Here is an 11,315-nt window from a genome sequence, read left to right as displayed (position 1 = left end):
ACCAGTCACCCAGAGTCGGTTTCATTTGTGTGATCATCAGGGGAAATGTCTCCGGCAAATATTTATTTCGCTGACGCCTCAAAATAAGAGAAGGCAAACAAAGACATTGCTTGTTTTGATGATTTTATTTTTCTACCTGTGGTTGCCATCAGCAGACATCGGCCTAGAAAGTCCACTCTGCATCCAGTGTGTGTGTGTGTGTGCAGAATGTAGATTAGAAACCAGATTAAGGTGTTTAGAATAAATACTAAAGCTGTAAATGGGATTATTCTTTGGTTAAGATTTTTAGGTTTACATGTTAACTGAGGGTTTTCTAATCGTCAGACACGGTTTTCTAAATTTACAGGATATTATTATGGTATTAATCTTTTACTTTAGGCAAAACTACAGACGAAGAGTGTTTGTTACCTTTGTTTTACCTCATAGCTTGGGCCTTATTCCTGTAGAGCCATTTTCAGATATTAGCTTTTGAAATTGGATCCGGACATTTTCTTGAGTTTCCCTTTCCCGTATGAAGAACGCAGTAGAGGGTGGTCCAGGTCAGACGTGTGGGTAGAGCTCGCACGAGATGAGCCAACATTTTTACATTCCGTTGTGGAAATCTCTTGTTTTTGTTTAGAGCACATTGACACCGGCGTTGGCCCCGATCGCCCGAAAGCCCTCGAATGACGTGGTCTTTCCATGTGGACGTCTTCCGTAGTGTCTTCTACGTGTGTGGTTCATCTCTTTCACCTTGAGTATTGAACAGGGTGTTTATTTCACTTTTGCTTGTCTCACATGTTTGAAACGTCAACACATTCCACTCCCTCACTGTGAATTTTTTCCCGCACATTTTCCTGTTGTATTCTCAGTTTTAACTCAAGACATTTTGGAAAAAGGAAAAGTTCAGGAGAATGTCAGAAGTAACAGACTCGGACATTAGTGTTCTCACGTAAGCCCCCTGTTGTATATCTGGAAAAAATCTGGACTTCAGTGCATCTCTGAAAGCAGCTTGTTTGAGAAAAGCATGGTTGCAATATCAGTTTCTTTTAAATACCTGGTTTTAAAATGTTTTACTGAAATCAATAAAAGAGTGAAGTGTTCCCTTCCCATGTTGAATGTGACAAAACTCACAAATTAATAGTAAGATGCAAAACAAATAATCATTCATTTTGTTTGGCAGCAAGTCCCAGACCCATTCAGTCTTATAATAAACAATAAACCATCACCAGTAAAAGAAACACTGTTGATTTATTTGGGAACTGCACGGCTGCATATCAATCACAGAGATTTAATCACAGCTGAGGCCTCTGAGAACAAAAACAATACTTTGTCATGTTTTAATGAAATTAAATCTTATTGTAAAATATCAAGGTAATAAACCAATGTTTAATTTGTTTTAAGAGCAGCAAGATAAAATGAGTCTGGGGTCTCCAGTATCCCAAACACCACCGTACACTCACTCAGTACGACGCGGGGCTTTCAGTGAGAGGTTGACCTCTGTGTGGAGTTCACCGTGTGCAGCGAGGAACACGCTGACACATCAGTCTATCGTCAGCCTTCATTAAAATAAACACGCCTCTAGACGGTGTCGGTTCAGTTTACAGTAGCAGCATCAAACTTTTAACCTGACGCCACAGCGCGCCTCGTCGACTGTCGAACCACTGACTCGACTAGACCGGACCCAAACACTGAGGATTTATGTGCCAGTTGTTCCTCGGCTCGGATAATAAATGTCAAAATATAAATAGTTTAGTCAGAAATGCTTTTGGCCGCTAAACACCATCTGCAGAGAGAACGCTGTAACTCAATTGTGTAACCGCCATCACGCTAAAAATCCAAGAGAGGGCTTGGTCTCTCTGTGAGGGGCTTATGGGTAGAAGTTATTCTGCCCGTGTTGAACTTTCACGTGTTATTTTCCAGCTAATGCCGAGCACCTACCTTTAAATGCACAGGAACCACAGCGAATCGATGTCGCCGATAAAGAAGCAAAAAGGACCAGTCCAGGTAGAGCAGTCAGAGGGAAGCTTGTAAATATGGTTCTTTATTGCACACATGACATTTGTTTTCCTTTCTTTTGTTTTTGGTGTGAGCAACAAAAACTGGCATTACATGTTTTACACCCTATTCACTTTTCTCAGTCTAACCCTCTATATAAAAAAAACAAAAGAAACACAAAACAAAATAAGCTACTTCACATAAAATCTTACAACTCCACGACAAAAAAAATCTCACATTTTAGTGCACCACTATATAGATGAGGAAATTACAGTATATATCATACTAGTAATGTTTTAGGAAAAATAAATGTATTATATTCATCACAGTCAAAATAAAATAAAAAATCCAGTGGGGCTGATTTTTTTCTCACTCCGTATTTTGGTAGTTTTTTGCCCTTTAACCACCTGATACATCACTCAGACCAATACTGATCGGTTAACCTGCCGTTTAACTCATTGGAGGAATGTTTGTTAAACAGAACAGAAGAAGAAATAAAGGGTCGACGGGTGAAAAGGTAGTTAGTAGATAAATGCACTGAATGCCCTGCGACAGATTTGGAAATGCACTGAGAACCCGGGGCCAGAGGTGGCAGCAGTATGCGAGCAGCCATTTCCTGCATACTGTGGTCCAATCAGAAAACAAGACAAAAACATGTCAAGTTCTCAGTGGATCAAATCGAAAAAACAGGATCCATTAAGCCAAAGTTTAATGAAGGGAAATGCTGGAGACCAAATTCCTCACTTTGGTCGCCCTTTCCCAGTTTATGGTTAAAAGTTTCTGTGCATTGTGCTGGGAGAAAAAAAAGGCGTAGGCATTTAGGGGGTTATTTTGTGCTCAACAAAAAAAAAAAAAAAAGAAAAAGCTTTTGTAAGATTGACTGAGACAGAAAATTGGCACTGGATGATAAAGTACAAAAATATATAATTTTTCCAATCTCAGGAAATAAGGCACTTTTGATAATTTTTTTAAACCGTAGATGCAACATTTAGGCAGTGTTTGTAACACTTTGTGCTTTAGAAAATCCCTCGTCCATCATTTCCTTTTTTTCTCCGTCCATCAGCTTGGTTTTCAAGGCGAGCCACTGAAAACGTCTCCGACATGTAAAAGGCGAGGATTGTGACAGCGCAAATGCAACGACTGCTAACGGACGGATTTTGGCTTCAGTGGCCCATTACGGCACAGAGGAGTCAATCAAAGACATCAAAGGCCAAACCCACGTTAATAAATTAAAAAAACAAACTGATAACACCAAATGTACAGAGGAGGGAGAACAAATCAATTTGAGCTGGTTGCCAGTAATCCAATCTCTGTCTCTACTTGCTGGTGCACGAGCAGGTGTTTGAGGCGAAAACACCTGTTTTTCTGATCAAACACACAAAATGTTAATTTCAGCGCGGGAGAGAGAAATGTTAAGTTTTATGTTAGACACTTTTAATCCTCGTACTGTGCTCGCTGAGGCATGAAGAGAATCACAGCAGTTTGTGGCCAAGTTGTTTTTGTTGTGCGGAGGGAGGAAAGGAAGGAAGAAAAAAAAAAAACGTGGAGGCATCACTCAGTGGGTTAAAGTAATAATCAGGATTAATGAAGTTAATCTTTTGCTTGTGTGTCAGTGTCAATACCTTGAATTAGTGGGGAGAAGGAAGGAAAGCCGAGTAGAGAGAAGAGAGCTGGATGAACCCGGGGATGAGTGCACCGACACAGCAGTAGAATGAACAACACACACTGGCAGTGTTTCAGACCAACGAAAACAAAAACAATAAATACTGGCTAGCTGGAAGCCATATCAGCATTTTACACTGGAAGGAATAGTAAGGTCGTTTTGATCCCAAAGTACTTCATATTGGCACGGTGGTACTGGTGTGTGTCTAAGCATTATGGATGCTCCCAAATGGCCCAGTATTAGCCGTTATATCAATAAGCTGAATGTTCACCAAACAGACAACAGCTGGTGATAACTGTAATGCTGCTATCCAGCATAACAAGCCATGGAGGCAATGGGGAGGAAAACAGAAAAAAAAAGAAAAAAAGACAAGGGACGGCTTTAGATGATCACACTTACTGTCATCTATAAATGTGTCCCTGTGTCTGTCGTAAATACGTCTACACTGTGCGCTGATGAGATGTTCTGCTCTACATATTCAGTCAAATTAATCCTTTTGAGATGATTCACATGCAGTGGGGGGGAACAAACGAAAGAGGAAAAATTTAGTTTTATCTTGAGGGATTAGTTTTTTTGTTGTTTTGACTATCTCTTGTGAAAAGATGGACCCCCCCCTTAATCTCTGTTCAAGAGGGGACAGTTAACCAGTGACCTCAAGTAACGTGCAGTTTTTACACCCCCGCCCCTTCCCACCGGACACCGCTACACTTCCTGCCTGGCGAGGTCAGTGACACAGAGGGAGAGGACAACGAACGAGAGAGAGTTGTCTCTAACAGGGACGACGAGACACAGCAGCGGTGTTGAGACGCAGCGGAGGGCAAGTGCGAAAAGTGTCAGCAGATTTCTCCAGCACAGAGGTGAGAGTGCGTGAGCGGCAGTGAGGACGCTTATCAACTCGTGCAGTTTCCAGTTAGGTTGCTTGTGGAGTGGTTGTATGTGCAGAGATGACTGGTGTGTGTGTGTTTGTGTAGTGTGCATGTCATCAGTCAGTGTAAGTGGTGGCCAGACACCAGTTTTAATTGTGTTAGTCCGTGAACCAGACCAAGGTAATACATTCATGAAACTGGTTAAAAACACAAGACAAAATATCAGCAAGTTAGTAAAATTCTTACTAAGAATGTTTTATTAAAATAAATGCCAAGAGGTTAATAAGAAAAAATAACAGCATACACCATGAAAACTAAATGCAAGCATGTAAAAATACTTATGACAAGAAAAAACTAATAAAGTAGCTAATGAGTTAAACAAGCTGGGAATTGGCAAGAAAACAAAAACAAAATATAAACAGGGAAAAAGGCAACACTCCCCACGAGAGACAGTTTCCAAGATGAGGAAAGAGAAGAGGGGGAGGAAGAGAGGGACGTTTAGGAGAGGGGGAGAAAAGAAGCAGTGTGTTTCATAAAAAAAAAAAAAAAAAGGAGAAGCACTCAGAAACATGATTAATATACATATAAAATGAGATTAGAAAAATACATTATAAACCTGTAACAATGGCTGTTAATTACATTATCATACATGTAGTAGGCAGGCCAGAGAGAATACGGTAGGTATAGAGTTCACCTTTCACCTGATGGACTAATCCAGCCTTTCACAATGACACAGCAAGTTGTAACATTGCAGAGGGAATTTTCTTAATACTGTCAAATGCTGAATAGCCATCACTTGCTCCACTTTCTTTTAATATTGCATTTCAATTTAAAATAACACTGAAAAAAGAGAAAAAAATATATTTCATTGACCTTTCGGTGTAACAGCATGATGAAAGAGCTATGAATAGAAAAACAAACTGCCGGGGGGGGGGGAAATATCGGGATATTACAATTCTCTCAATTTAATATGAGTTTTGTTTTACCTTCCAGTGATAACCCGTCACTTGTTTCAATAACTGAAAACTGCGGCTGGGAAATAGACAAAGTCCTTTCACTAACCAGCCGGGTTTTTTTTATATTCGTCCTTCTTGAATCTCATGATTGTTTCTCTAAGTTAAATTGACATCAGAACATCGCCTGGATTCTTTCGGTTTGCAGCTGTTGAAACAAACGCCCGTAATGCAAACGGAGGACGACCCCTCCAACCTTTTGTTTCCGCTTTTCGAACGATTTGTATTTTTTTTTTCTCAGCTCACGGTCAAAACATGTTGTGGCAGACTACCGCTTTGCTATTGGCAGTTAAATTTGTCCTAGGAAGGTAGTCACAGTCACCGACAACAAAATAAATCAAGACAGTATTTCATAATCATTTAAAATCTAAACAAAAAGAGAACAAAGGCTGCTCATACAGCAGAGTAAAGGGCTGTCAAGTAAAGGAAAAGAAAATATTCAGGAAGACAAAACCATGGCACATATTTTAGCTGGTCAGAACGACTGCTATTCTTTTTGCATAGAATAACTTCGGTAACACCACGATATGGTGGCAGCTACCCTGCTCGACTATTCAGAGCATGTAACACTAGCCATTCCTCTCTGCGCCACTTGGTGGGTGCTGGATATTATTGAACACAACTGGAACACTCAGAAAACAGAAACCACTGTTGATAAGGCACTTTTGATTTGATCCTTTTTTTTTGAAAACGTTCCGTGTCTTGCTCTGATCCTCGCTAACTTTCCAAAGGTTATGACTGTTTTGGTCTTCATCCTCCTTTCCAATCATATCCCAGGTAACAGCTCCTCCTTTCCTCACCGACTCAGTATTTCTGTTTTCTCCATATACTGGTTTTTCTTTTTATTAGATTTTTTCTGATTTTGTAAATGCAAGTAAAGTATCAAAAGCTAAAATTGCCAAAAATAGAATTTTTAAATTTTTTTTTCTCTTCTCCAGCACCCTGTAAAATTATCTATTTTTTGTTCTCTTCTGTATTTGTATATGCAATGACAGATATCTACATTTTTATATATTTATATATATATTTATATATATATATAAGACGTATGTATAAAGCAATTTGAACAGGCAGGCATGGCTTTCACATCCTATTTTTTCTTGAGAGAGTTAAACAAAAAAGAAAAATCAAGATCATGGGGCTCAGGATCTAAACTATGATCACAGGGAGGTGTGACACATTGTGGATGCGCTTTTGGGTGGTTTGGCATGTGTTGAAAAAATAAATGTTTCACCGCGAAAAGAAATCAACTCAGAGTTAAATTTCTAAATTGCAGGGAGGCTCAGATTCTGCCAACCTAATGTCCCTACCGATGGAAAATGTTTACCTGGTGTTACTAAAAAAGTCTCTTTAAAAAATTGGCCAAATGTTGAGATGCAAAAATAAAAACAAACACCCATTTGGCAACGTGGCTGATGAAAAAACTCAATATAGAATCCTGACAAAAGCTTTTATGTACTTAACTCTAAGTGCCCTTCCCCTTCCAACATACTGCAACTGAGTAGCATGTTGATTTAGTGTTAAAATCCGTAATATCGTTCACCTACTCAGAAGAAATGGAGCATCAATGGGTCAACAAAAATCTTTAAGCTGACCGGCTGTGTGTTCCAGCTGAAGGCAGGCACCACAAATTCACACCCTAAACTCTAAAATCACAGAGAGCCCTGTCGGACAGATGCATAATTGCAGATATATAATTCATTGGAAAACCCTTTGGCTAAATATGCACACTTAATACTTTTTTTTTGTCTTTTTGATCACAGCTCAGCTAACTCATCGAGATATTTTGTCTAAATACATCAGGCACTGTAAAATGAATGTAGTGTGGATGGGGGCGTGGCAATGGACAGCAGCAAATGAGCGCTGCCCCGAGCACTGTCCCCCGAAGCCTCAGCACACCCTACTTTCATTGTAGTATTAATTAAAAAAAATTAACAAAAATCACACACACACACGGACCCATCAGCCCAATTTTGACCTTCCCATCTTGCCCTTCATAATTTCTTAGCTTTTTGCAGCCTGCTTCGAGCATCAGATTGCATTTTATTTTCCAGAGAAAACCACCTGCCTTAGTCGATTTAAGCAAAACTCATTAGTCAAATGTGAACAACAGAGAAACCAAAATCAAGTGAAGAAAATGACTCAAAAAGTAAAGCAAAATTAAAAACAAAAACACAAGACAGAGGAGAAAACACATAAATCATAAAAAGCTCCTTTTTGCAATCATTTCAGCCATGCTTTTTTAAAAACAGACAGGAAGCTGTTTTTAGGGGGCACACCCAGAATGTGTCAGCTCATCATTACATCTTAGAGCTCAACATGTAAAAATGACAGAAATTAAACAAGTTAATGTGAGTGTGTGTTCTCTTTCCTTCTATTTCTTTTTCTCTCCCGACGGATGGGTGGTGTAACAGGGTGGGAGCAGGTAGGGGCTGTTCGGTATTTAAAAAAAAATTTTGGGAAGGGACAGATGTACATTTGAGAGGGATTATGTCATCGCTCTGAAACCAAATGGTTCGTGTCAAATGTTATTGGAGTTGGACTCGTACAAGTGAGGTGACCAAATCAGAGCAGTTACAGGGGAGTGGGTGGTCAGGGTGGGGTCTTTATTGCTATATAATTCAGTGCAGATTCATGAGTAATACCACAAACACATCCACCCAGTATATGATTCATGAAGAAAAAGAAAGAGAAAGAATGGGAATTGAACTCAAGGGAAAAAATGAATATTACACAACTTTGTTGGGTTTTGTTGTGTTTCTGTGAAGATTCTGCGTTGGTTTCTATTTGTTTGTTTTTTGTCAGAACGTGTTAGGGTAACTGTACGGGCAGGCGCCTCTCTCTCTCTCTCTCTCTCTCTCACTTGCGTCCGAGAGGCTAGCAAAAGGCAATTACCAGTTAACTGATCAGCAGGCAGGCTTGGGGCGGCTCGTCATTGGGTGAAGAGTTCAGAGGTCAGAAGGTCATGTGTTAGTTGCCGGTGGCGGCTAGGTGGTTAGAAACAAAAACAAAACAAACAGAAAAAAAAGATAGAAAGGATATTAGTGTCAGCAAGAAGAGACTGGAATGACATCATTTTAACAATAAAATGAATGCAATCTCTCATGTTGCCCCCTGCTCCTAACTCCCCTGCCAATATGAGATGAACCCATCTAATCTCATTATAATCATGACGCTGTCGCATCATGATCCCAGCTGCTAAGCCCCCACCCTGAGTCATGTTGCTTGCCGGTTTAATTTAAGCGCAAATTGTCCCCAAACCCCCAAAAAACAGAAGCAAAGAGAAGTTTAACAGACAAACTAACATAGAAAACATGAGTCTAGTGTTTTAGTGTATTTCAAGTTGAAGTGCAAGTTACAAACAGTGTGATTAGTGGTAAGGAGACCTAAAATAACTGATGTTATGTGAAGGATAACTGTGACTAGTGTTAAATGTGCAATGAATAGATGAATCGATGCTTTCCGATTCGTTCTCTTTATTTAGCAGTATATTCTTATATAATATAAATATACACAAGAACCATAAATACATTTGATATAAAATGCTCAAATATAAAATGACAGTACCTCGTGTACAACTGAAATATTAAAAAATGTGTTTTAGCTTTATTCAATATATTTGCAAATACACTGGAGACAATGCAAGCTACCTCAGCTCATGTCTGTGCGTGTCTGTCTTCCATAGAAAAATAAAAATCCAAAATAAATTTAAATTTCAAGGTGAAATGGTGCCTGGTAGCAGCACGGCTACTTGTTTTTTTTAATCTGCCTGCTCGCTCTCTCAGATACAGTATAGAAATGCGTTTCTTATTTTCTTTGCTCCTTATGAACAAAGGAGATAAATGATGAATGGGAACAAGCCTGTCCCCATTTTAGGCTCTTATCTCCCATCAGAGGAATGTCATTATACACCTTCAACACTGCCTGCAAAGATCAACCTGTCCTGGCCTCACAGCTGCATAAGCTGCTGCTGCAAACAGCCGCAAAAGCTGCTAACGTCACTTTTGCCTTAGTTCTGGCATAAACATAGTCTATATATGTTACTAAATGTAAACAAATGTGCATACCACAATCAACCATTTAGCTGGTGTGTGGATGTATGGGATAGGAAAGGTGGTGGTGGTTGGGGAGGACAGGAAAACAAAACTAACAAAAAAATAGACAATATACAAATTCCCAACTAAGGCATCGAGGCATAATAGGCATAATATTCATTGAAATGCATCAGTCATAGAGCAGAGTGTAGCTAATAGACTAAACTGACCTCTGTCAGCGGTCACAATCCTTTGGTAAGGATGGACCCGCGTGTCATGCCGTCTCACTTTAGTAGCCATTGCACCTAGATTGTAACAGGTCCACAAGGTTAGAAACCATTCACTTTGAGGAGGGGGAAAAAAACAGTCATATTTTACAGTAACAACATTCACATTTTAGCCATTATCATTATAATTATTGGATAATACAACAATACACAGAATAGCAACATAATACAGATTATAGTACATATACACACACACCACGCATATCTTTCTTACTTGTAGAAAAATGCAGTAGAAAAAATTATACACCTTTTCATGGTATTTGAAAATGCATAACTTAAGTAGGAAATTTCCACAGTGCTCAGAGTTATATAGAGGACTCCTTGAAAAGAGGGCAGGTAAAGGCTACAGGCTCCTGGTCTGTCTGCAAAATAAAACCTGGGATGCTTCCTGTGGGATCCAGAGCGGGATTGAGAGGAATTTGTCTCTTTTTTTTTTTTTTTGAAAGGTGGGGGAATCAAATACAGCTCTGATGGTAATTGAAAAGTGCCAGACACCACCTGCCTCTCCCTTTCTCTTTCATTTTCTCTTTCCCCTCTCTCACCATTCCTCTCCAGGTCAATCTGTTCACTGGCAGCAGGGGCTGTCATTTACCTCCTATATTTGTCACAACTGATTTCTTTCCTCTGCAGTGCCTGGCACCGCCTTGATTACATGACACAAAACAAACTGTGTGTCACTGTATGTTGAAGTATTGCAAAACAAAAAATGGGATGTGCGCAGGAATTAAGAAATAAAAAAGTTTACTATGTTATAAATTTAAGGATTTTGTTCTGACAAGGCTCTGAAGCAACAGATGTCCTGACATTTCTTTTTTCTCTGAGAAGCCAATGGCGGCTAGATGCAGTTGCGCATGCGGTCGACCCAAGTGCACGAGTACGTGTGCGAGTAGGAGAGCGAGTGTGTTCCACAGGGCCCTGCGCTGCTGAAGGCACCGATCGATAGCGTGAGTAAATAAAATGCACTAAGCTGGTGTAACCCTGCAAGTTAAAGAGGGGAAAGAAAGTCAGCTGCTCCTGTCTGTTCTACACATGACTCCAACCAGCACCTCAAATCCACAGGTCAGCTAAAATCACGCTTGGGTCTGCTGCTGCCAGAAGATGCTGTGGACGACGTTGGAGGAGCACTTTGTTGAATTAAAGCTGCAAAGTGACTAGGCATTTTAGTTCTTGGACATATGGTGTTCGTATCAGTTGATTTCATCCGTAGATGTGTCTCTTTGGTAGCAGATGTGTTGAGCTTAAAGCACCACTGAGAATGAGTATAATACAACAACCCTGATACTGAACTGTACTCTAAGAGGAACGTCAGGTGCTACTAGCACTGAGCTCAGGTTTAAGAGGGGTGAAGCTAAGACAATGGCGAGAGGGGAAGGAGGAGAAAAAAGGGAAGACTGGAGGAATTTAATGAACATCCCCAGTGGGGGTGAGAGAGGGACTATCTACAGGCATCAAGGCCTGCCTGCAGAGAACAGTGC

General features: G+C 40.0%; 1 protein-coding gene across 5 annotated transcripts in view; it reads right to left on the bottom strand.

The window, feature by feature from the left end:
• Positions 1-2,002: 2,002 nt before the first annotated feature.
• qkia (QKI, KH domain containing, RNA binding a) overlaps positions 2,003-11,315 on the bottom strand; it is a 78,884-nt gene continuing 69,571 nt past the window's right edge. For 3 of the 5 annotated variants that reach the window (XM_035167278.1, XM_035167281.1, XM_035167279.1), the window contains exon 7: positions 8,979-9,858. In XM_035167278.1, coding sequence (XP_035023169.1) covers positions 9,731-9,858 — 128 coding nt within the window. In that variant the 3' untranslated portion in view covers positions 8,979-9,730. Of the gene's footprint in view, positions 8,507-8,978; positions 9,859-11,315 lie in introns of those variants that run through there. The other 2 variants (XM_035167280.2, XM_035167283.2) reach the window with 1 other exon arrangement.

Source organism: Hippoglossus stenolepis, chromosome 10, assembly GCF_022539355.2.
Source record: "Hippoglossus stenolepis isolate QCI-W04-F060 chromosome 10, HSTE1.2, whole genome shotgun sequence".
In the NCBI taxonomy this organism is placed as follows: domain Eukaryota; kingdom Metazoa; phylum Chordata; class Actinopteri; order Pleuronectiformes; family Pleuronectidae; genus Hippoglossus; species Hippoglossus stenolepis.
The sequence above is the reverse complement of the archived record's forward strand: the minus strand, read 5'-3'. Positions and strand labels throughout refer to the sequence as shown.